Source organism: Aplidium turbinatum, chromosome 6 (assembly GCF_918807975.1).
Source record: "Aplidium turbinatum chromosome 6, kaAplTurb1.1, whole genome shotgun sequence".
NCBI lineage: Eukaryota > Metazoa > Chordata > Ascidiacea > Aplousobranchia > Polyclinidae > Aplidium > Aplidium turbinatum.
In genome coordinates this window covers 8,329,498-8,355,113 of record NC_137477.1, presented here as the reverse complement: position 1 = coordinate 8,355,113, position 25,616 = coordinate 8,329,498, and the positions used below count along the sequence as shown (strand labels likewise).

The 25,616-nt window shown below is 38.7% G+C and overlaps 2 protein-coding genes across 2 annotated transcripts; one reads left to right on the top strand and one right to left on the bottom strand.

The window, feature by feature from the left end:
- Positions 1-2,219: 2,219 nt before the first annotated feature.
- On the bottom strand, positions 2,220-15,026 carry LOC145771991 (cytochrome b5-like). Its single transcript, XM_082583787.1, has 5 exons — positions 14,859-15,026; positions 10,346-10,382; positions 7,830-7,921; positions 7,120-7,187; positions 2,220-2,752 (listed from the first exon to the last, which is right to left on the bottom strand). The coding sequence occupies exons 1-5, from the start codon at positions 14,973-14,975 to the stop codon at positions 2,674-2,676; spliced, it is 393 nt and encodes a 130-aa protein (XP_082439913.1). The 5' UTR covers positions 14,976-15,026; the 3' UTR covers positions 2,220-2,673.
- Positions 15,027-18,427: 3,401 nt separating this feature from the next.
- On the top strand, positions 18,428-21,399 carry LOC145772372 (uncharacterized). The gene is made up of 2 exons (XM_082584251.1): positions 18,428-18,808; positions 19,027-21,399. Exons 1-2 carry the CDS (start codon positions 18,428-18,430, stop codon positions 21,397-21,399), a joined length of 2,754 nt encoding a protein of 917 aa, XP_082440377.1.
- The last annotated feature ends 4,217 nt before the right edge of the window (positions 21,400-25,616 follow it).

Here is a 25,616-nt window from a genome sequence, read left to right as displayed (position 1 = left end):
ACATTTAACAAAAACATGTTATATATACCTGTTAAAAGTACTGTAATGTTAAGGTGTTGCTTAGCTTTGTTTGGTTACTTTTATAAAAAGGTTCTGCTACTATTCGGCGAGTTCCCTATTCGGCCAGAGCCTTTTTCGGCGATTTTTTGAAAATCCAACGACGCCTTCTGCAAATCCGATGATTGAATATTATTCAATATTCAGACATTGAATCAATCTAAATACGAACTGTTAGGCTAATTGGGTTCTTTGAATCCTACGTCACTGTCTGTATGCAAACTTAGAATATATTAAACTTAGTTATTTTTGTCATCAAATTACCTAGCCTAACTATATTTTTAGAAGTAGTGCTGCCAGACCTTTTTATTTTTGTACTAAAATTCGTATCATCAAAACTACTTTAATTGATTGAACAAAGTTTATTTGAACAGAAGTAGTATGTCTGTGTTTTATTACATTTAATTATAATTTCTCTATTGTTATGTACTTTTTTCTGAATCCTCATGGTCACCCTGAGCCGGTTTCCTGCAATGTTTATTTTTCTGAGTCTTTTATGACATCACAACTGAATATTTAAGTGGCCTTGTTTATTATTTGTGGTGTGTAAAACAATATTTGTTACTCCTACTTACCATGCTCTTCAAAGATGAATTCATTTGTTCTATCTTGAATACTTTGGTAAGAAGTTCTAGCTAGCTGGTGATCAGTGGCGTAGCCAAGGGGGGGGGGGGGGGGTATTGCAAAGGGTACCCGGTCATTTGGTCGACAGGACGTTTGGTCGACAGACATTTGGTCGACAGGACGTTTGGTCGACAGGACGTTAGGTCGACAGAACGATTTATTTTAGGGTTAGGGTTAGTTAACTAACCATAACCCTAATCTAACCCTGACTCTAACCCTAACCCAAAAATGAATCGTTCTGTCGACCTAACGTCCTGTCGACCAAACGTCCTGTCGACCAAACGACCGTGCACCATTGCAAAGAGCGAGTTTTGCCATTACCAAGCATTCAAATATCTCAGCCAGGAATTAGCAACAAGAAAACATGGAGAATTGTAGCTTTATTTCTGAAAAATACCGAAGAAAACATGATCTTATCCTTTTGCTATGCCACCGGACAGCATCATTTTACAGGAATATTCATAACCACATTTTTGTTGAAAATGCTCTCAGAATGCACCAAATTCAAAGTAATTTTTCAAAATTTTCTGGGGGAGGCCCCCCAGACCCTCCCACTGCTGGGTGTCGTCATAAGCGAAACACGCCCTCAACCCCCGCCCTTTTAAAATTACTGGCTACGCCACTGCTGGTGATCTTGTTATGTTACTTTTTCACTGTTATCATCAGGGATAGTTATCATACACCGCATACATTATATTTGGGCAATTTCTATAAAAGCGTGCACATTTGGGCAAATTTACTTTCTGCCCCCCCACAATGCTTTGGTCTCGTACTGCTATGGAGGGGGGGGATTGAAAAAAGCGTTACATGGGGGAGGGGGGGGTCAAAAATTCGGAAAAAAAGCGTTACGTAATATTTGAACGTTCCCTTAGGCTAAACAATAGCGTAGTAGAATATAGCCTAGGCTACTTGTGTTTTTCCTAGTAAAACAAATAAACTGAACTTTTTCTATGGGCTTGAACGTTTAGGCTATTGGTATTTTTATCATTAGTGAATCTAAAATCTAGACACTAATTTGATTGTTTACTTACAAAAAATAGCTTGAGCTCAGAAACCTTATGTAAACGAAGAAAAGCCGATGTACATTTCGAAAGCTTAATATTTGAGAAAAATGCTGTTTCAAATGCAAGGTTCCGCACGTTAGATTTGTTAGAACAAAAATATATTACAAACTTGCCTAGGTTCAAAGCCTTTACAATATAAGCCCAGATTAGCCTACGCTCGAAAAGCTTTCCCGAGTCCAAGCATTAAGTTTCCTACCATCATGTAAACAATCCCCCATTTAAAGGCAATACGCATTGCAGCGGCTATGGAGATATTGCTCGTGACCCCATCTTGAAGATTGTGAAACTGGTATTGGTTAAACCGTGGCTGCACAGTGCACAGGGATATGACAAACCAAGCCATTGCAACACCGTAGATTAGTCTACCGGTACTCTAAATCTACTGAGAAATTTTCTCAAAAATAGCCATTTTTGTACATTCACAAAACCGGGCGTTTATTGAGTAAGTGTCTGGGCACGGTACTACCAATGACACACGATTGAAAAAATTTATTAGCAACCAATTGCGATAGAGAATTACGATATTCGTTATAGAAACGTCAAGCGTATTCTCATGAAAATAAATGAGCACTCTAAAATCATTTTGGACATGAAAAATTCCAAGCTTTGAGAACCATAGGTTCGTGCGTTACTTACATACACCAATGTAGTTTCGACTTTACCAACATGGAAATTGGTGATGTTCATAAAAATGAGTATTCTAATGATCCATGTATTCCTGGTTCTCAAAACGATTTTAAAATGTTATTATCGCTTGTCCATAAATGCAGTGATTTCATAAATTTACAACACAACCATGTTTTCATGCTAATTTGGCGTCATATTGCAACAACTGAAACAACATAAAGTAGCAGAAAATTTCTGGTTGAAAATGAAGGAAGTTGAACACATCGGCCAAACTGTCACGATTTGTAAACTCATCTCACAATTAGGTGGAGGTATAAAAGCGATAAAGTAATGCGACTCCAAGTGCAATGACTCCAGGAATTATCCAGTTAGACCATCCACTGAAAAAGACAAACGCCGCAAGGCAGGTTAAAGGTGAGTTGTGGTGAACCACTGACGATGAAATCAACCGTGTTCTGCAGCGTTACAAAAAGCAATTGTTGTATCGTTTCATTTTTGACAAGTCCGACAAGTAAGCTTTGCAACTAAGCAAGTCCGGCAACTAAACTATAAAGCTTTTGCCACTGTAAAAGTGGCTTCTTCAGTGTCTGGATAGAGAACAAGTAAATTGAAACATTAAAATTAACCGTTGAAATCAAGTAAGAATTAGATTAAAGCATCGAGCGTGAAAATAATAGCATCAAAGGACAATCAGCTTACTGGGCTCCTCAGACAGCAAATCAGTTGTTTTTTTACATTAATTTAACGTCTGCAGACGAATCAACGTGAAAAAACGACTGATTTGCTGTTCGGGACGTGATTGCTCGAAATACATTCCCTCTCCAAAAAAAAAGTATATATATAATACATTATAAACTTTTTTTTCAAACGAACGCTTGTAAGAAAGACGGGATAGCGATTACAACTATCTAGAAGGCAAGAAAATGAACTTGTCCTTCCAGCCTGCTCGTCAGCGTATTGCCATTGTGCGCACGAGCAAATGAATACTCCATATTCGTAAACGGCAGAGAATGGCCCGAAATATTGTCTGTCGTTTAATGCTGTTGTGCAAAATCCTTCGCGGGCTAACTGAAAGCATGGATCAGCTACCAGTGTATGCAAGAAAATAAGATGTAAACCAAGATAAAATCAACATCAAGTCCAGATTATTATTGACGGCACAACTGATGCTGTGAAGCAAACAACTCATAAACTAATAAACCAGCTTTGTCAAAGGAGAATCTAAGTGTACTAGCGCCGAAAAAGTTTCGAAACTTTCTGAACAGTAGTTTTATACTAAAGTGAAATGAAAGTTTTGGATCTGCTCAAAGATTGAACTTCCATGCCTCGAATAGACAAGTGAGTTGCTCTAAGCAAACGCTACGAAATATGAAAAGGAACGCAATATGGTCGCTTAACATTCCGGAAGGACATTGCTGGAAACATGAATAGGCTGCATATTGGTTGTCATGAAAATATATAGGAAGCGAGAATCAAAAGCATCAATCAATATACCAAACTATATCTGATACAGAGGGTAAAATTTTAAATCAACAGGCTTTGATGGCTGTTTCGGTTCCGAAAGTGCCCGTACGGGTTTTAAAAACGCTCTCTGTCATCAGCCAGCAAAATTAGTCATTTATATGCCTAGTAACAGGTTTTTTAAAGGTTTGGTTTGGGTAACCGCTAAGTAGTTTCAAGAGACCGCAAGTGTTTCATTTAAATACCAAAAAATAGCCATATTTGCTTTTAAGACATAGCGAGAAACAACCATTACTTTTCTACTGTAGTCGCAAGTCCAAATTTTGGGAAACCGCTGGAGAAATTTGGGGGACCGTTTCGGTTCCCCAAAACACCTTAAAAAAAACACTGCCTAGTAACGTTAAAACGATGAAAAGAAGGAGACTTTTGCTGGCTGATGACAGATCGGTTCAGTTTCGTGATGAAAACCTTGTACATTCACAAAAAAATATGCCCGTTGATGAGGTTCTCGTATGTACTAACTAACACTCACACAAAAGCAGTGAAATCAAACCTTGACAAAAGTTGACATATCAATGATAATCGTGCCTTTAGCAAACACAGTAGCTTACAATAGTCTGAAACCCAGTGAGAGATGCATTCGTTGTGATTTATGATTCGACAATTGAAACACTACTACCTTGACAGCAAAATCCGTCATTTTTACATTGATTCTTAAGTCTGCAGACGTTGAATTTAGGTTTTTTTTATGTCCGAAAAAAGTATAGTCAATTCGGTCAAAATGTCCGAAAAAATATATGGTCAATTCGGCCGGGTGTCGCAAGATTGAGTTTCGCTGATGAACGTTGAAGAAACGTTTGTCTGTTCTAACTTTTCTCAGGTAAAATGCCACAACGTTTCTCAGCGAAACTTAATGTTGTATCTAGTCAGGAAGTACAAATATTGGTGTGTATCAGCTACTTGAAAGGAATTATTTTCATTAGAAAAAATGACCGAAATAAATAAAAAATGACCGAATTTTTTTAATTCATTTCGGACAAATGACCGAAAAGTCTCAGTGAAAAAAAAAACAGCGTTGATTCAATGTAAAAATGACGGGTTTTGATGTCTGGGTAGTAGCTAGTAGATCCACTTGTGTCCATGTTTTACCATGTATTTCGGACATACAACTTTGTTTAGTTATAACAAAATCAAACGTGATTTTTTTCTGTTAAAGAGAGTGATTATCGCTACTCACTTTATAATCTTTCAAGAAAATTACGGTAACATTGTGGCAACCCTCACAGAAGATAGCAATTTTTTCTGTGAAAACAGTGAAGGAAAGGTATAGACAAAAACTGAGGATTGAATTTTGAGACGTGACACTTTAATATTAGTATGGTGGCAAATTTAAAAAAATTATTTCCATAACAAACACGCGGCTCTTGGAAATATACTGCAAATGGTTTTAACTAACAACACTCCACGAGCAGTTAAGTTTATGAATGAAAATTTTTGTTTAAGAAAATGACCCAAAAGTGAACATTTTAACAAACAGAAAACGTGCGATGAGAACAACAAGATGAAGGAGTGAAACTATCTGGATATTCCGTAAATATCACGTTGCTACATTGACGTGGTTCACTTTAAAAAATGCTTCTAGTAAAATCTGTGAAAAGCATTTGACTACAAAATATCAGTGACATGCCAAGTAAAACTAAGGTTGAAGGGACTTCAATAGTTTTCTATTGGAGACAACCAAACAATTTCAGGTGTCTTACGCTTTGTGTGAAGCAGCTATGTAGGTGATGTACGTGACAAGGGCATACAGCGTGTGCGAAGTAAACATCAACGTCCCGGGATGCAAGCAATTAAAAATTAACTTCGAAAGAAAATATCGGGCGCGTTAAACTTTTCTTGTCGCAAAACATGAAGTACCGGTACTGAAGTTACAAAGTTGAACTTTGAACTAATGAACAATATATATCTACGGCAAGGGAGCTAAGTCATGACAGAAATTCAACAAATCAAAATAACACACCAGACAGGAATGACAAAGAAGCTATATTTTCAGATTTTTAAATATCTAATTCTGCTACTATGTTCCTAGAAAAGACAATTTGAATTTTGTATATTGTTAATATGTTTGACAAACATACAAATTATGAACAGTGACCTGAAGGTATTTACCGCAGATCTAGTGCTACTGCAGAGTTGTAAGTACAGCAAGTAGCATCTGGTCTTAAAAAACCGTCACCCTGCTGTTGCTTACTGAACAGACAGTCTTCCGCTATATAAATTCATAAAACTTTAAAGAAAAAACATACTTCGCTAATGAACAGATTGTCAGCGAGAAAATATGAGTGAAGCATTTAAAAAAGGAGCAAATATCTTCTTTAGTCTGACCCACATCAATGCTGAATATTAACAGATGCTATGGTACTTTTTTCTCTCATTCCAGTCGGTTGTCATGTGCATCAAGAAACTAATGTCCAAGAAACCATGTCTTTGCAAGTAACTTTAGCCAACAGCAGATTTCAAAGACATAATTAAGTTAATTTTTACCACTTTGATTTTGAACATTTCCTATTGTTGGAAAAATAGCAAGTCAAAATCAATGCTTTTATCACGCTTGATTACTATGGATCGAAATACGCTTCTAGCGTAATAGGACTGAAAGCAGAAACTATCTTGTACTTAGAGCATTGTATATACATTAGTTTCATCCAGAAACTAATGTCATGTTTTCAGGCCTATTACTGATATGAACCATCATATTCAGCACCATCACACAAATTGCAACACGTACCGTTAACACTTAATAGACCAGATTCTCTAACTAGCTAGTAAAAAGCATTTATGAAATAAAAAGAACTAAATCGCATATGTACTTTAATTATACTTTTAAAAACCAAAAACAGGCACAACTGATCTGCATGGTTTCATGACTCCAAGCCCAAAACAAAATAACTACTTTAACAAAGCCCAGCCATGACAATCGAAGCTTGAACGAAAATAATGTTATTCATCTAATCGTTTCCTACCATACACAGCATGTTTTGAACCACTAAATAAAAGTTTGCTTCAAAAGAACATAGAAATATATTTTGTCAATTAAATTTTCATTTCCTTGAATCTTGAAATGAGATCTCTTGGCTACGTGCAATCGTGCATGTAATGGCTATTAGACATCATACAACAAGTTTGTGATTGAGAGTTGCAAGTTACAGGCATAATTTAAAATTATTTAAAAGTATATGCTTACTCTTGTTTTGACTACTCATGGCATAATGATGTCAATGCTTACCTGGATGATGTACTTCCATTGCCAAGGGTAACAAATCCTGATCGAGATGGTTCCTTGAAGTGGTCATCCTGAAAAAATAAAAAATTACAAGATATCAGTGTGAAAAGGCATTGTATTTCAGATCAGGATGAGACTCCCTCCTATTTAAATGATTTTATTATTAACGATATCATTAAACTCTTGCGTTAGCAGTATGGGTTGAATTCAAGGTAGTGGTGGACAAATTCTTGTAAAATTTCAAGCAATGAGCGATTTACCGACATTGTTAAGATATACTGAAAGCATGTCAATTTGCTGAGAATCTAGTTGACTTTTTATCATTGTTTTTGGCTCTAGAATTTTCGTTGTGTGCGGAATAGCAAAAGTTAGTGCTTGATAGTATCTCGAAAACTTGACGTGATAGAGAAAATCGTGACTGACCAAATTTGAAATAAGCTGCCCAAAATCAGCTAAAATTCTTATTTGTAGGCTATAAAAGATCTGCATAAAAAAATCAATTTTTTGTAGACCATAGGTATAATTTAATGTGCTATGGGAAATAATATACCATCGGTTCGAAAGGGGTTAAGAATAAACCACCGTCTGTAAAAATCATTGCACTAATAATACCACTCAACAATTTTTGATAATTCAAATCAAAATTTGCATGGCTGTAGTGTATAAGCAGATTTCCTGATTTCAACATCGCATAGCTTAACCACACGCCATACTGGGTGAAGCTCTCCAATGTAATAATCTTTTTGCATTTCTCGTGCGTCAGTGGAATGTCCGACATCTTCAAATGACTCGGTTGCATTTTGTCCTATATATAAAGAGTTGGATGTTAAAATGAAACATATACAGTACTACATGACTAACAATTAAAGATACAATTAGACATGTCTCAACAAAAAAACAAAATGAAAATGTAGTAGCAGGCCTCGAAATTCGTTTTTGTTGACGGCGGACAAACGTGTCCGGTCTGAGCAGCTATCTCGGCGGACAAATTAAGTTTCACGGCGGACACACCAGTTTTAGCGTCGATCGTCATGCTTAATCACTTTATCTTGATAATTCTTCGCCATTTAAGAGCTATGGCTACGGTTTGGAAGGCTTTTTAAAATTTCAGCGAAGGCTTTCATCAGACCAACGACGTGCGCTCGAAGAGTCAAAGCGCCGTGTAGCTGCTCAACACGTCGCATAACTGATTAACTTCCACCGAACGAGGCCGTGTGGATTTTTGCGTCACAATGCTCTGGGCACGAGTAGGGAAACTTCTACACTACCGCTACTATTTTCTGCTTTGCAAAGCTTCACTGGGCTTTTTTCTTTAGGTATATATATTTTTGCGTGTTATGTAAGCGAAAGTAAATTTTCCATGGGCCTTTTCTTTCTTACTGTAATACCAAAACTTAACAAAATTTGCTGCATCTTGCTGTAATAGCCTACTCGACTACTCGTATAATCTAATTTTGTAACCAACCTTGCCTTATCAATATTACTGGAAGATCAAAGCCAGACATTGTGACGTAAGACTTGAACTAAATTGCGCGTGCTCCTATCGATTCTTAGCGAAGAATTCACCTTTGTTACGCTGATTTAATGTCATCAATCGTTAAAGCAACGTAAAAATCGAAAGTTTTTCTGCTTGAATGGAATCTAAGGGATACAGTAATTCACGTTTTCTAAATGCGCGCTAGAATGCGCGGAAATTATATTATTGCAACAATTGTTCGTGCTATGCAATGACGATTTGTATCGCTAGTTCCTGTGTTATTTCTCGGCGGACAAATATGACCGATCTAGATGGTACTTCCCGCGGACATCACATGCTGTGACGGCGGACTGTGACGGCGGACATGTCCGCGGTGTCCGCCGTGAATTTCGAGGCCTGTAGTAGGCTATTGTACTTCATGCTGCAGTTAATATCGGAATGGCCCATTTCGGAGAGGCCGATTCGAAGAAATTCCAATTCGGAGACAGTCTTTTTCGGAGAAAACTGATTCGGTGATTTCTTAAATCCAGCGATGGCCTTTATTTATTTAGAATTTGTAGGATCATTTGGGTAAGCGGTTGTTTTGTTTACTTTCCCATACATGCAAACAAGAAAGTTATTGTTTCAGTGAGATAGATGTCAAATGTAAATTCTAAGCTGATATCTTGCGGGTACAGGACTACAGGCTCTAGCGATATCTAGCAACTTTAGTTGAGACATTTTTGCTGAGACTTCATTTGATTAACATCTATGTTAATCACGAAACGCCGTTTGATAACAGTTTTATTTGTTTGCTGAGACTTTAGTTGAGACCTTTTCGCTGAGATTTTAAGCTAATTTCTTTGGATAAACAGATGCCACTGTAATATTTTAAAAATCTCCAAAAAAGGCTTTCTTTAAGAAAGGTTGTCTCCAAGTTGGGATTTCTCAGAATAGTAGCAGACCGAAACCGAGTTAATATCTGTTTTCTGATATTTTTTCTGATGAAGTCAGCATAGTGTATTTGAAAACAAAACTGATAAGCAAAGGTTTGTGACATTGGGTCTGCTACTATTCGGCAAGTCCAATTCGGCTAGTCCGATTCGGCAAGTGCCCGATTCGGCGAGAGCCCTTTGCGGCGAGATCCCTATTCGCCGATTTTTCGAATTCTTTTTTTTAAATTATTGGGTACCGTAGCCTAATTATCATTGCCGCTTTTACATCGTTTTAACGATGCTAAACGAAATAAGACCTTAACCCCCACCCCCTAACCTCTAACCCAAACCCTAACACCTTACCCCAACCTCTAACCCTATCCTCTAACCCCAACCCTAACCTCTAACCCTAACACCTTACCCCAACCCCTAACTCTAAAACGTCAACGATAATTAGGCTACGGTACTCGATAATTTAAAAAAAAATTCAAAAAATCGCCTAATAGGGAACTCGCCGAAAAGGATTCTCGTCGAATAGAGCACTCGCCGAATCGGACTCGCCGAATTGGACTCGCCGAATTGGACTCGCCGAAACGGGCCATTCCGTGTGACATTAGTAATGATGATGTGCAGTATCGTATATAAATGTTCAACACTTTGCGAAAAATTAATACAATGTTGTGCCTTTCTCCATACTGTCGGCAATTAACCTAGTTATAAAAGTAGGCTACAATATTAAGAAAATAAACTTACGAAATTTATTACAACTACCTATACACATCGTATAGTATCTTTACTGCATCACAGAAATACATTGATGCAAATGCACAAAACACACCTGCTTGTTCTAACAGCACTTCTTCACCACCTGGATGCTGCAAATATAGTACATTAATACTTAATACAATATTGAATAAACAATTTAGTTATTACAATACAATTATTATTTATTGACATCATAGAAAACGAAACAAAGTAGCCTAAAACTCAACTATGTAGAGGTGTTTTAATGTTTAGAATAAAGAACAATTCACCAAGTGTTCAAAATTAAAACAGTTCACAAAGTCTTATGGCTTGGAAGTTAGACCACTCTGTCTCAAAATTCATTTGGTGTTTGCTTTGACCAAGCCAGCAAATTAGTGCCTTTTTACATTGATTTAATGCCTGTTGATGTTGAATCAATGTAAAAAATGACATATTTGCTGGCTAGGGATTATTCAAGAACAAACTATTTGCTGCTAACTTTCATTTTAGCAACAAGTCTAACATGACAACTCTGAAGTTTTTAATCTATTTGCAGAAAGCTTTTCTTTCAAGAAACTAGGTATGAGAACTTTTTCAATCAAAGATTGCATTGTTACAAATTTATTAAAACAACCAAAAAATAAAATAGACTGTATTATTATTTTTTTAATCATGATGAGTAAAAAACAATCTCTTGATAAACTCTCAGTATATTTTAATCTTGTTTATTACTGCAGTTACATGTTTATAACTTCAAGTTACAATACCTGAAATAAACAATTATATATATTGCAACCTCTTCAGTGTCATGAGGGTTTACCACTTTTTTTACATCCATGTCACATAACTTATTCAGTTATTCACATACACTCTTGACAACAGTTAACTGAATGTATAAATTAATAGGCTTCTACTCTTTTTTACTACTTTTGTGTCAAATTGCATGGTATACCGTATGTATAAACTATGTTTACTCAATTTCCAGTCATGCAAGGTAGCATTAAAAAATAACAATCTATGCTGTGCTTGATTGTTCAATTTTATGTAAACAAAGGCATCTGCAATAACTTTTATCAAAATATACTGGGGTTTACATTATTTTGAAATCGGGAGCTCAACATACAATCTCACTGCAATTTCTAGTTATCTAGTTTATACTTATTGACAAAGTTAATTATAAAGCTCGACCGATATCACTTTTTCAGGCCGATGCCGATATATTTCAAACGATATATGTCAACTACGAAAAATGTGTTACCAACAAAGTTATTAAGCAACAAACCAGTCCAAGAAAGTTGATGCATTGGTTGCTGTAATGGAAAAATCATTCTTAACACTAATCACAAAAAAGAAACAACCAACAACCAATAGCCTACTGTTTTATGTTCAATTCAAGACTCAAAGTTCAACAGTTTCAAACTGTAGTTCAAAAAACATAGTTTCTAAGCATTCATGCAAAAAGAGAACATCTTTTGTCATCGTAAATCGATCCAACACGACAGGAGTTTCTGCTAGGATTCGCACAAAGACCGGTGTCACCGCCACTAGCCCGATAAACAGAAGCACAGCCAGGCAGCACCAATTAAATAGGCAGCTAGAAGAGCGCCCTTCCACGTGCACAAAACAAGACATTCAAAAGCATACCCACGTGCTGCGCGCAAAAATGGAGGGTCCACGTCTTTTAGGCGCTGACAGTTAGGCGCTGGTCTAATAGGCGCGCACACTGTGGCGTCTGGATATTTAGGTGCAGAGCACTGTGGCGCCCGTTCATTTAGGTGCTATTCCTAGTAAAGTCTGTAGATTGTATCAGCTTAGCAGGTAGGGGCGTAGGGCAATGCTTTTCACGCAAAATATTATATTGAACAGGAAAATATATTGTTTTGTTAATGCGTGTGCGTTGTTGGTCATGGCTTCAGTGAGTGAAGTTGCTTAAACCGCCAATGCTTTTTCACACAAAATGTTATATTCAACAGAAAAAATATATGGGTGAAGCTGCTTAAACCGGGAATAATTTTCACATAAATTGTTATATTGAAGAGAAAAATATGTCATGGCTTCAGTGAGTGAAGCTGCTTAAACCGGCAATGATTTTCACACAAAATGTTATATTGAACAGAAAAATATGTTTCTCGGCAGCCGATTTGTAGCAAGAATTGACAGCGATAGACACGTGTTTCGCCCATGAGGCTGGGCTCATCAGTATCGCACCGTATTCTGCCACAAATTTATTCGACCACCGCTTTACCAGTCAGTTTAACTCTTATCTTTGTGGAAACAAAGAAAGAGCCAACAAAACCAGCAGGCGCCAGGGCAGAGGACATTGGGAAGAACGCCCCTTTTCTCAGAAAAATATGTTGTTTTTTTAATGCGCGTGTTCAGCATTTATTTCTTGTTAGTCCAGGTTTGCGCCGGCGAAAGCTTTATCAATAAATTATTCAAGTTTCCGAACATGTATGAGTTCACTTTTAGTTAGGTCAAATAATAACTACACTAAACATCAGTAAAAAATGTACCGTAGCCTGTATTCAACTGGGCGGTAGGCTTAAGTGAAGAGTAATTTAGTTTTCCGTCAAAACTCCGACTAGGTTTAATAACGAGCGAAGTCTCACCATTATGCTTGCAACTTGTAGCCAAGGTGTAGCCTATATGCCCTGTAGAAATGTATTCATGTGAACAGTAGTAGAGCGTCTTACGCGTTCTCGTCACATGGCCAATCCATCCCGAACAAAAGTAGCCTAATTGCGAAAGATAACAGATTAAGTAAAGTTCCATCTGGCTGCAACTTGTGTTCAGGATGCATTGCAAATGTCCTGTAGAAATGTGCTAATATCAAGAGTAGTAGAGCGTTTTCACGCACCTCAACTCCACACGATCTATCCGTCTCAAGTAGAAGTAATTATTAAAGGTAACAGATTGCACAAAGCTGCGCCTTTAAACCGGCAACTTCTACTCCAGAAGTACGTGTCCTGTGGAGATCAGGTGGTCTAATTGCCCTGCATACAAGCCGATGTTGGATCTGAGCACTTCATTTGCACCGAAAAGTTTGGGAAGTTTGCCACATCATAAAGCAAAGATTGATATGGCAGCTTCGACTATTTCAACTTCACGTAATCGTGAAAAAATTGCTGCTGATGGCTTCATGTATACGTTGCAGTGTTTGATTGCGCATTTTTCGTATTTATTAATTGTTTAATAAAAATCTTCATCCTTCCACCTCGTGTAGCCTACCTTCTCAAACAAAAGAGCTTGCTGTGGCTTCTTTGCTGTAGCCTAGGCTACTTGCAAAGTCAGGCACTGCACACTAAAATTTTAACCACCCGCTTCAATATAGACTAAGGTATGATTTTTTTACTGATGTTTAGTGTAGTTATTATTTGACTTAACTCTTTCGCAACCACCGAGGTCAAGCCGTTTAATCTAAATAACCAGACATTTTTCACACAAATCTGTTGTATTTACGCCGTAAAAACATCTCATGTGATCGACGTAGACGCACAATCTTGACATCAAATGAAAGCATACATCTTCAGCTATCCGAAGATGCAAAGCTTTGCAATAAAATTTAAAACATTCAATGTACGACTAGCAACTTTCCATACGGTGTTTTTTCTAATTTCTAAAAAAATTAAAAATTGGCAGAAAAGTGTACTTCATTATAATCTTTACTACCCAAGCATGATAAAATAATTTGAAAATATATGTAGTTTAATCGAATGCCAAAACAATTCTGCACATGAGAAAAATTTTACTTCGTTTCTGCGCGCAATGCTTTAGGAGGTACAGCAGAATGATTATGGAGAAAATTTGGAAAATTTTAAGCAAAAAGTTTACGTAATTTAGCCTACAGTCTTTTTGATCGAGAAACATTTTGTGTGAAAAGCATTGCCGGTTTAAGCAGCTTCACTCACGGAAGCCATGATATAATTTTCTGGCAAGCTGCCATGCTGATACAATCTACATACTTTACTAGGAATAGCACCTAAATGACCGGGCGCCACAGTGCTCCGCACCTAAATATCCAGACGCCACAGTGTGCGCGCCTATTAGACCAGCGCCTAACTGTCAGCGCCTAACTGTCAGCGCCTAAAAGACTTGCTCCCAAAATGGATTGTGTGCAGCCGCTTGCCCTTGCACGTAATTAAAACGAAAGAGTTTAAATGCACATTTGAGCAACTTGTGTTTCTTCTAAAGGCATGTACGACTGGTTTTGAGTGTGCTTTTGCTGGCCGATGTTTATCGGCGAAAAATAGCTGATACAATATATCGGCTACTCCCGATATCAACCGATAAATATCGACTGACCGATATATCGGTTGAGCTCTAGTTAATTACATAAAAAAAAAACTTTATGCAGCAATCAAATTTCTAGTTATCTAGTTTACACTTATTGACAAAGTTAATTACATAAAAAAAAATTGCAGCAATCAAATGTACACTGCGCATTGCACAATGCACATAATCTTCTAACAATTTTCTTAAAAAAAAAAAAAATACCACCTGCCACTGCCAGCACTTCATTAAACTTCTAATGTGAACATCCAATGAGATGTTATGGGGTCATGCAAGGTGTTAAAAACCTTAATCAAAATTTCACTAATTTAACATACCTCTTCCAAAAATTTTGTTACATCATAAACTTTGTTGTGTACAACTATCCAAGCAGATTTCACATCACCATGCTTTTTCACTTCTTCAAATCTGAAAACTTTTTTTTCTTCTGCCATTTTCAGATAAATTATGAACCACAACCTTAGTGCAAACAGCAATCAGGCTTATTACCTAAGTTAACACACAAACATTATTTTAAATGCATTCAATCTTTAAATAGTAATTATAGGGCCTGGGAGGCCGGTTGGGCAATAAATTGAAATACAGTACATTTTTTATTTCTTAACTTTAAGAGCTGTTGCTCCAGAAATGCCTCAAATGGCTTTCTTTGCAATACTTAGAGGTGTAATAAGCCTAAGAAAGATTTAGTATGCCAAAAACCAGAGCACACCTGAAATTGTGATTATGGGCCTCCAAAGCCCAGTTTGTTAATCAGAATGAACTTTGCAATTTGATCTACTTGTTGCATCGGAATGGCCCGTTTCGGTGAGTCCGATCCCTATTCAGTGATTTTTTCAATTTTTTTTTTAAATTATTAGGTACCGTAGTCTAATTATATCATTGCCGTTTTAGGGTTAGGGTTTAGGGGTTAGAAGTTAGGAACTCACCGAATCAGACTCACCGAATAGTAGCAGACCCTGTTGCATAACCTACGTTGTACATTTCCAAAATTATCTTTTATAAAATTACTTTACTTTTTAGAATTTTAAAATGCTGACAGAAACAGAAATGTGTTCCAAATTCTTCAAGCTGAGTTTAATCAGAGATATTGACAGCAGTGAAAAGTTGTCAGGAGATGAATATATGCCCTCAATTGAGTCGCTCACTCAATACCCGTATTTTTGCAAGTTAATGTAGTGAAATGGAATCGGAGTTTAAAACTACTTTACTGCATTATGAATTTAGGTAGCTTTCAAAATTCAAAGCTTCAAAAAGAATTTTAATGTTGAAAAACAAAGTCGTGATTTTTGTAGCAGAACAAAAGTCAAACTTGGTCCACCATTTTTGCAATGACATTGCTGGCTTTTGAAATTATGTTCTTTGTCAGATTTTCTTGAAAAACTGAACGAATTTATTTGTCCCTCCAAGGAAACAACTCAATTGTTTCTAGCGTACATTGAAATCTAAAACAGATTTGTTCATCAAAAAATTAAACATCTGGAACCAAAAGGTTAAAAATGATTCATTTAACTCCATTCGGACAAAGTTATTTTTGGCAGCTAATGGCCTGATGTGTGGACTTATTCTATCCACACTTTCATTTTCTAATAACTTTTAATATTAAAACGTTACATACGAGGTTTCACATCAGTTTCAAAAAACATTTCAAGATTTTTCCCTTGAAAAGGTCAAGGGAAAAAATACAGAAATGTCAAAGTGGCTGATTGGAGTTGCTGAAACAGTTGATCAGGCTAAGTTTCTTGAAATAATAGTTGATAAACCAAACCTCACTTTCGGGGTAGGGTTATCATGAGCTGCCACACAGGAATGATCTATTCACTTCCAACTAATATTTCTAGACAAAGTTGCGAAGAAAAAGTCAGCACTTCTTTTGTGGTGGCCCATAAAAATTCAATGATTAATTCAAGGAGAAAATTTTAAAATGTTTGTGGAAACTCTGATCAGCGACTTTGGCGGATGCAACCTATGTCGTCCCCTGAACAATTCGTAGCCCGATTTCGTCCCACTGTAATCGAGGTATGAAGTGTTCTGGGGACGAAATAGGTTGAATCCTTGGCTTAAACATTTCTAACGCTGACATCATTGCATAGCACAAACAATTGTTGCGAGAATATAATTTCAAGCGCATCTAGAAATGTTAATACTGTATCCTTTAGCTTTCATGTAAGCAGAAAAGCTTTGGATTTTTACGTCGCTTTAACGATTGATGACATTGATTGAATTAGCATAACAAAGGTGAATTCTTCGCTAAGAATGGATAGGAGTATCTACTACTACACTAATCAGCATAATTTAGTTCAAGTCTTAAAGTACATCACAATGTCTGGCTTTGATCTCTGAGTAGCCTAATGTTGAAAAGGCAAGGTTAGTGACAAAACAAGATTATACGAGAAGGCTAAGTTTTGGTATTACAGTAAGAAACAAAAGACCCAGTGAAAATTCTACAAGTAAGAATGAATACGATGAACCTACTTGCTCTTCATCCCTTTCGCTCATATGACACGTAAAAACAAAGTAACAAACCTAAAGAAAAAAGCCTAGTGAAACGCTGAATAATTGCAATTGGCAATAAATGTCATGTTTCCACAGAAAAAAATAATGAGACAACGCAGTCACTCATTTCTTGCACTTGCCTTTGCAAATGTTAGTCAAATTCATTTTTTAAATGGATTAAATTAGCGTTACGACCCTTTTTATTTCAGCTATAAGCCTAATTATCATCTGCATCTAAATTTCTAAGCATAAAAAATAATAAAAATGCACATCCACAAACTTGCGCTCGACTTTGTGCGACGAAGAAACTGCAAGAGCAAGCAGTGCTGGTTCGACTATCGGGATGTAGCCTACGCTTGAGCAATGCATTGAAAGACTGCTTTTCATTTACGCCTTGTCATGTACGCCTTGTCGAAGATAAAGGCTTATGTAAAAAATGCCTAAGCCCAAACCATTTAAGTCCAGCGTGTACTACTTCAAGGTTTTCGTGCCAGATAGACGGTTGAGGGAGCAGACAACACAACACTCTCCTACATTCACCTATTCTTTCAGAACAAGGTACGTCAGGACCTGCAATACGGACAAAAGACGATACCTTCCGTCGCAATGACCACCATTGGGATTCTAAAGTTATGAGCGACCAATGGCACCGTACTCCTCGCAGTCGCCATGACAACACATTTGTAAAAGCGTCTAACTTCGCCGTGCGCTCAGAACCGGAAGAACTAACTAACCAAAACTCATACCTGGACATCGTTCCCGTCAAGGTAACTTGTGGTGAAAAAACCGTCGAAACCTATGCGCTGCTAGACTCTGGTTCTGACCGTACGCTCTGCGAAGAAAAATTAATAAAACTTCTGGATACCAAACCAGAGTGTGAGCGTAGTTTTGCTCTCCAGACGCTATCGTCTGAAAGTCCTCAACGTTTGGAAGCCCCCGTCGTCTCCTTTATAGTATCATCTCTAGATGAAGAACAAGACTTCGAGCTACAAGAAGTCGTCGTAGTCAACAAAATCCCTGTTGATCCGCAACTGAGCCCAAAGCCGAAAACGCTGCAAGCATATCAATATCTGCAAGGTAATGATTTGCCTGCAGTCGAAAATCGCTCAGTAATGTTATTGATTGGCAATAACTATGCAGTTACCCATCGATGTTTGGAAAGCAGATTTTCGCCACGTCCGAACGAAAGTCCAGATGCCATCCGCACTCCACTAGGTTGGCTTCTCCGTGGCTCACACTTCAAAGATGCCCCTTGTCCAAAGGAAAATAGCACAACACAAGCCTTCTTGTTAGAGGCACTAAGTGGCCCGTAGACACCGAAGACATCCAGGACTTAATCATAACCGACGAAAGAGAAACAATTTCACCTTCAGTTGACACAGACTTATTCGACATGGAAAGCCTGATGAAATTCTTGCAATCTCATAGAGAACTACAAGAATTTGGTTTTAAATTTTCTCGTGAGGACCCAATTGCCTACGACATGATGTGCAGACGGTTAACCCGCTCTGATGGTCACTATCAGCTGCCAATTTTATGGCGCAATGAATGTGCTAAGCTTCCTGACAGCCGCAAGATGGCGCAAAAGCGCCTGAAAAGCTTAAAGAAACGTCTGCTTGCAGACAATTCTCTTTTAGAAAAATACGTCGCTCAAATGGAGTCAAATCTGGAGAAGGGCTACACCGAAGAAGTTCCAGAAGACGACATCAACAACACTAATCGGAAATGGTATACACCGCATCACCCAGTTATCAACCCAAAAAAGCCAGACAAGGTACGTGTCGTGTTTGACTGCGCTGCTACCTCTCACAATCGATGTTTAAATGATTACGGTACCTCATGTCTGGTCCCGACCTAAACAATTCTTTGGTCGGTGTATTAATGCGATTTCGCAAGGGCCGAATTGCAATAGTCTTTGACATTGAAGCAATGTTTCACCAAGTAAAAGTTTCACCATGTGATCGCGATGCATTGCGTTTTTATTGGTGGAAGGGCGGCGATCCAACGCGTGAACCCACCGTGTACAGAACAAAGGTACACTTGTTTGGAGCAAAATGCTCTGCTTCTGTAGCAACATTCTGCTTGCGCGAAACCGCTCGAGAGCATGGAAAGTTGTTTGATCCTCACGTCGCTCAAACCTTACTGACGTCATTCTACGTCGACGATGCACTGTTAACAGCTGAAAACGATGAAAGTGCATGTAATCTCGTAAAAGGCTTACGAGCAATCCTTGCCATGTCTGAGTTCAAACTAACAAAATGGCTATCCACCAGCGATAAGGTAATGAATTCTATCCCTGATGAAGAAAAGTCCAAATCGATAAAGAACCAGCTGCCTGGAGAAGGGCCAAAGCAACGCATCCTGGGCATGGAATGGGACGTACAAACCGACGAATTTCGATTCAACGTAGAGCCGTCTACAAAACCGTTGACTAAAAGGCAAGTGCTATCAGTTACAAATGCACTGTTTGATCCATTGGGATTAGTAGCCCCAGTAGTTCTTAAAGCTAGACTCATATACAGAGAACTTTGTCTAGCAAAGGTAGGGTGGGACGACCCTGCTGAACCAAATACTCTAAAAAGGTGGAGATCATGGGAAAACACTTTAGAACGTCTAAAAGAGATTCGTATACCTCGCTGCTACAAGCTGAAATCCACCACTGCGACCCCGGAAGTTCAACTCCTCTTCTTCTCCGACGCTTCAACATTAGCTAGGGATTCCGTGTGTAATCTACGTTCAATATTACCTGCTTCAACCGTTCTTTGCAGTCTTGTTACAGGAAAACCCCTTCTACCCGGCGCTGGAAGACACACGATCCCTCGCCTAGAATTAGAAGCTGCTTTGGACACCGTCAACCTGGCTTGGACCGTTAAACAAGAGCTCGAGCTAAGTGACTGTCCATGCATTTTTTGGACAGATTCCATGATTGTCCTGCAAAGCTTGTACGCTGATACGAAACGTTTTCCAACCTTCACTCGCAATCGCTTGCAGAAAATTCTAGGTCATACCAAAGTGTACGACTGGCATCACGTACCAACGGCCCTCAACCCAGCAGATCAGGCATCTCGAGTTATGACGGCTGAAGCCCTACTGCAATTTGGTCATTGGCTAAATGGGCCAGACTTCTTAAGGAAGCCGCTAACCGAATGGCCTCAACAACCCGTTAAGCCACAACAACACGACGATATCTCCTCCAAGTTTCAACCTGAACGGAGCCAGAAGGTAATTTCGTTCACTATTGGTACAAATAACGAATCTTCAACAGGAACTGATGTGCTTATTTCCTACTTTTCGTTACTGCACCACTTAAAGCTTTCTACAGCATGGTTACTACGAGTCAAGGCTTACCTGCTTGCTCGGATACGTGGCGACGAAATCACTTCAAACCTCACCCAAAATCCGATCCAAGTGTCTGAACTCCAGTTCGCTGAAAACGAGTTGGTACGTTACGAACAACGCCAAGCCTTTCCGGCATGGTTCTTGTCACTGCCAAAAGGACAACGACCAAAACAAACAAAGACTCAACTCGCGCCGATGGAGAAGAACCCAATCCTGGACGGTAATACTCTTCGAGTCGGAGGTAGACTTGACAAAGCAAACTTACCTTACGAAACGAAACATCCAGCCATTCTTGCTCCGGGTCGACACCTAACGGACTTGATTATCGACTATTTCCACGCTGAAAAAGCGAAGCACTTTGGTGCATCTCACACAATCAACCTGCTGGCTCATAAATACTGGATTCTGAATGGAAAAGTTGCTGTTCGAAAAATACTGAACAGGTGTTTACGCTGTCGACGTAGAACCGCAAAGCCAGGAGTGCAATTTATGGCTGAACTTCCAGAAGCACGACTTCAAATTTCAGAGCCTCCATTTCGCAACAGTACTGGCGTTGACTACTTTGGACCAATAATCGTCCGCCAAAGGAGAAGTGACGTGAAAAGATACGGCTGCCTGTTTACTTGCTTAACTACTAGAGCCATACATCTAGAGTTGGCGCCAGATTTAACTACCAACTCATTCATGAACGCTTTGCGACGATTCATTGCTCGCCGTGGACCACTTACCAAGATCTTTTCCGACAACGGAAGTAACTTCGTCGGTTGCCACAGAACGCTGAAAAAAGAACTTCAAAATTGGAACAAAAAACAAATTCACGATTATCTTCGACAGGAAGAAGTCGAATGGGAATTTAACCCACCCCTAGCAAGCCATATGGGGGGTGGATGGGAAAGAATGATAAGGACCGTCCGACAAGTACTTCTAAATATTTTACCAAAGCGCCCATTAGATGATGACACTCTTCACACTCTCTTGCTTGAAGTTGAGGACATTGTAAACTCCAGGCCACTAACTGAAGTTTAACTCGGCGCAGATGAAGATCTACCCCTGACACCTAATCACTTGTTAAAATTAAATACCAACCCCAGTTTGCCCTCGCTATATTCAACCGAAAAGGACTGCTTGCATAGTGACCGATATCGGGCTGTGCAGTATCTCGCCGACTGTTTCTGGAGAAGATGGGTACAGGAATACCTCCGATCGATAATTTCTCGACCAAAATGGCGTTCCAGGAATGCCAACATTAAAACGGGAGACATTGTATTGCTCAGTGACACTTTAACACCGCGACAAAAATGGCCGCTCGGTAGGATTTCAGAAACATTTCCCGATAAATTCGGAAATGTGAGAGTGGTCATGGTCAAAACTTCGACAGGAACACTCAAACGTCCAATCACCAAACTTTGCGTCATTGTTTCGTTTGAAGGTGAGGACGAGAACGCCGTCTAGATGGAGCTGATGAGATGCAAAGGGACGATAGATGAACTGTGGAGTTCCATGACTTTTTTTTTATGTATTGTAACTATTATTGTAACTAACTGTATGTGCCTATTGTAATATGTACTGTATATTGTATACTGTAGCCTAATGCCAAGCAGTCCGAAGTTCAGCATTTTACTAATGGATATGGATTGATAAAATTTACTTTTCATGAGAAGAAGGCCTATAGGCTATGTCCTTCTTCGGGCCGGGAGTGTGTTAGTTTTATAATCGACTTGAATAACATGTCAAGTAGCAGCCACTCTATGAAGCAGTCTATGTATATCAGCCGAACAAGCGATTCTTTGTTGTTTTAAGAAAACCACTGAAACGTCAATCGCGTCTTCGTGCTGATAGAATTATTACGTTACTTTTACAGACATAAAGCTTGTGTTTACTTAAATCCTTATATCTCTTTCCACGGAGTTGGTGATCTATCGAATTGTACGAAAACAATTACATTTTTAGCAATTCTTTATTCGTTCTGAAAAACACGTTTAAATAATTGTTGTCAGTTTTTAGACGAGAAACTGAAGCTTGCAAGGGATTGTGACTCATGAAACGGCACCAGAGTATCTGTAGTGTGTTGTTTTAAAACGCTATTTTTAACTCTACTGCTCTAAAAAACAATTTTATGTCATCTTGTGGGCTGAAAATTAATCATTGTTTTTCATCATCCATTTAAACGTTGGCATAGCACGACCAACGGTAATTCAACGTCTAAATGTCGTTTGTCTGTATGTGAATGTAAATACTTGGTGTAGCACAATATTTCTTCGAAGCTTTCGCCGCATCTTGAAAGATGTTGTATGAACGTTAGCGAACGATTGTTATCCGCTTGCTTGCTCCAACCAAGGCATATTATTGAAGGTATTTTTTCTTATCGTTGTCTTTAAATAACACAGTTCCTCTGTGTTTTGCTGCAATCAGCATAAAAGCTTAGCAAAGCGAAGTCTGTTTACTTGTGAAACCATAGACGAGCAATTCTCTTTGAGTTTTGTAGGCTATTAGCTGCATTTGGTAAAACGAGATGTTTAAATCCTAATTCTTAAGCATAAATTGAGAAACTTTATGTTAAGTATTTCTTGACCATTTACTAATTGTAAATTTTTGTATTCGATTCTATTTGAATAAGATGCACTAGTAGAATCAATTGCTGTATGACTGTTACTACTTGATATCATTTGGATTATTGTTTGTACGGATTATCACTTCAAGCCCTGCTTCTGCTGTCTTGGTGAGTCGACTAAACTGCCCACCAGCTCTGTATAGGATTGAAGTAGCCCATATCTGCGTACTAAATTTGTTAAACAAACTTGCGACCTGCAAACTTGTGGCTAAACTTGCGATCTGCAACTTGTGATCTTGTGGCTAAACTTGCTACCTGCAAACTTGTGGCTAAGCTTGCGACCTGCAAACTTGTGACCTTGTGATCTTCTGACCTGTGATCTTGCAACCTTTCTGCCATAATAAACTAACAGAACTCAAGACCGTGTTCAGATTCAATCTACTTGGCTTGTTTCTCCGTCTGTTGTAGGCACATAACCGTATTAACTAAGCGACGCATATAATAATCCAATCCACTGTTTGGCGCCAGTGAGAAAGATATTCTTTAAAGTAGAATTCGCGTCAAAATTTTACAGACATGTTATAAAAACGCTTGTTACATTGTATTTTAAAAGTTATTTTCAGCATAGTGTGCAGTTTAGGTAGGCTAGTGTATCATTTGACTTTCCATAGTGTATCAACTGACCTGCGGTGGCAGGTCAGTTGATACACTTGAGTAGCCTACACCTTTTAAATTGCGCGCTATGAGTAAATTGCAAAAGATGTGAATCTGAAAAATTACTAATGAATAGATGAGATGATATTTCCCACTATAGACCTGAAAAAGTCAAGCTTTTATCGTATTTACTTTTTGTGCAAAGTGAACAAATGCGAAAAGTGTATCAACTGACCAACCCTTTCCCTACAACTTGCCACAGCACGCTTAACCAGCAGCTGATGTTTCTTACCTCATCAACTGCTGTTTTTCTTCGGCCATTGGCGGACCATCATGTCATTGTTTAGTTTACTAAACAACACGTAGCCTACTTGCGTAGATAGCCTACGTCAGTTTTCTACTTGGATAATTAATTTTTCATGGATTGAGTTGGAAAATATTTACGGTGACAACTGAGCAGGACACATTTGATTGAGTACTGGCTAGGCTATCTATTAGGCTAAAAAACTGAACTGAATTCACCCACAAAAAACTGAATTCACCACATAGCCTATTTCTTACAGACACAAATGAAACTGATGCTGATAGCCTACCGATTCGAGGAAACGAAAAATGGCGTGGGCTACACGCAAACTTTTGGGATCATCATTGTGCAGCACTGCCGATGTCAAATCTCGCTGCAATTTAGGCAATGTCGCTTTCAGATCATACTGGGAACTATGGAGCAAGAGATCGAGAATCCCGTTGCAGTTGCGACTAAGATTGTACAGCGCGTGCTGCATCCCAATTATGATCTACAACTGCAATAGCTGGTCTGTTACCAAAGCAAGTCTTGAAAGATTGGATGCCTGTCATCGAAGACATTTACGTGTCATAAATGATCATACTTGGCCAAACAGCCTTATCTCGAACAAAAACCTCTACAAAATATGCAACAGTGAACCATTATCTTGCCAGATCTCCACCATGAGATGGAACATGTTTGGACATCTTCTGAGACTTCACCAGGACTCACCTTCCCAGAAAGCCCTTGAATTTGCGATAATTGGCAGCAAAAAGTACCAAGGCCGAACCGGACGTCACCGTACCAACTTATTACAACTGCTGAGATCTAACATCAGAAACGCTGGCCTGGGATCCCTGCTCAGCAAATCACATCCCCATCGATTGCGAAACATCGCAAAGGACAAAACAGAATGGAGATCCTATCAACCTTGTTAAAAGACTGATCGAAGCCAGCGGCTATCAAACGATTTGGCTACACTGGCGGTGGAGACAGTTACAATAATAAGCCAAGGGTCACCAAACTGCGGCCCGCAAACTGATTTCATCCGGCCCGCTAAGCTACGTGCTGCGGAAATAACAGTTGCACAACAACTGTTGCGAAAAAAAGTTAGCAAACTTTTTGTAAAGGACTGACGTTGCTGTTTATCATTAGGCCACCACAAATGGAAACAGCCTAGGCCAAATTTGGAAAAATGTAATTTTTTTCCCAAGAACACGATGGCCTGTAGTGTAGGCCTATCACAGCAGGGGATAACTTTTCCAGCAACCTTTCGATTTTCATCACAACTTTGCTATTCCACCGCTGACTTTGTTATTTATTGTACTCAATTCATGTCAATGGAGATTCTAAATAGTTGTATATCTTTTCGCAATTTGCATCCGGCCCGCAGCTGTTAATCTCGCAGCAATCCGGCCCTCAGAGAAAAAAGTTTGGTGACCCCTGGGCTAAGCTACTATAGCCTACTTTATTTCGCTACTACCTTACCAACTCAAAAAAACGGACCTACAACGAACTGTTGATACCGTACTTCAATGTTGTTACAACTATAATAGCCTACTGTAGGCTAAGCTACAGTTTTTTGTTAGTCTTGCAAGCCCTGGTGCATTGAGTTTTAAAATGGCTTTTTGTCAGTTTTAGGTTTTCTTTGTGAGGTTTTCTTTACCTCCCCTACTTTTCTCTATAATGAAACCAAGGGTGTGCAAACCATGGCCGCGAGCTCAAACTTTTTGGCCCGTGAAAAGTTTTGGATTT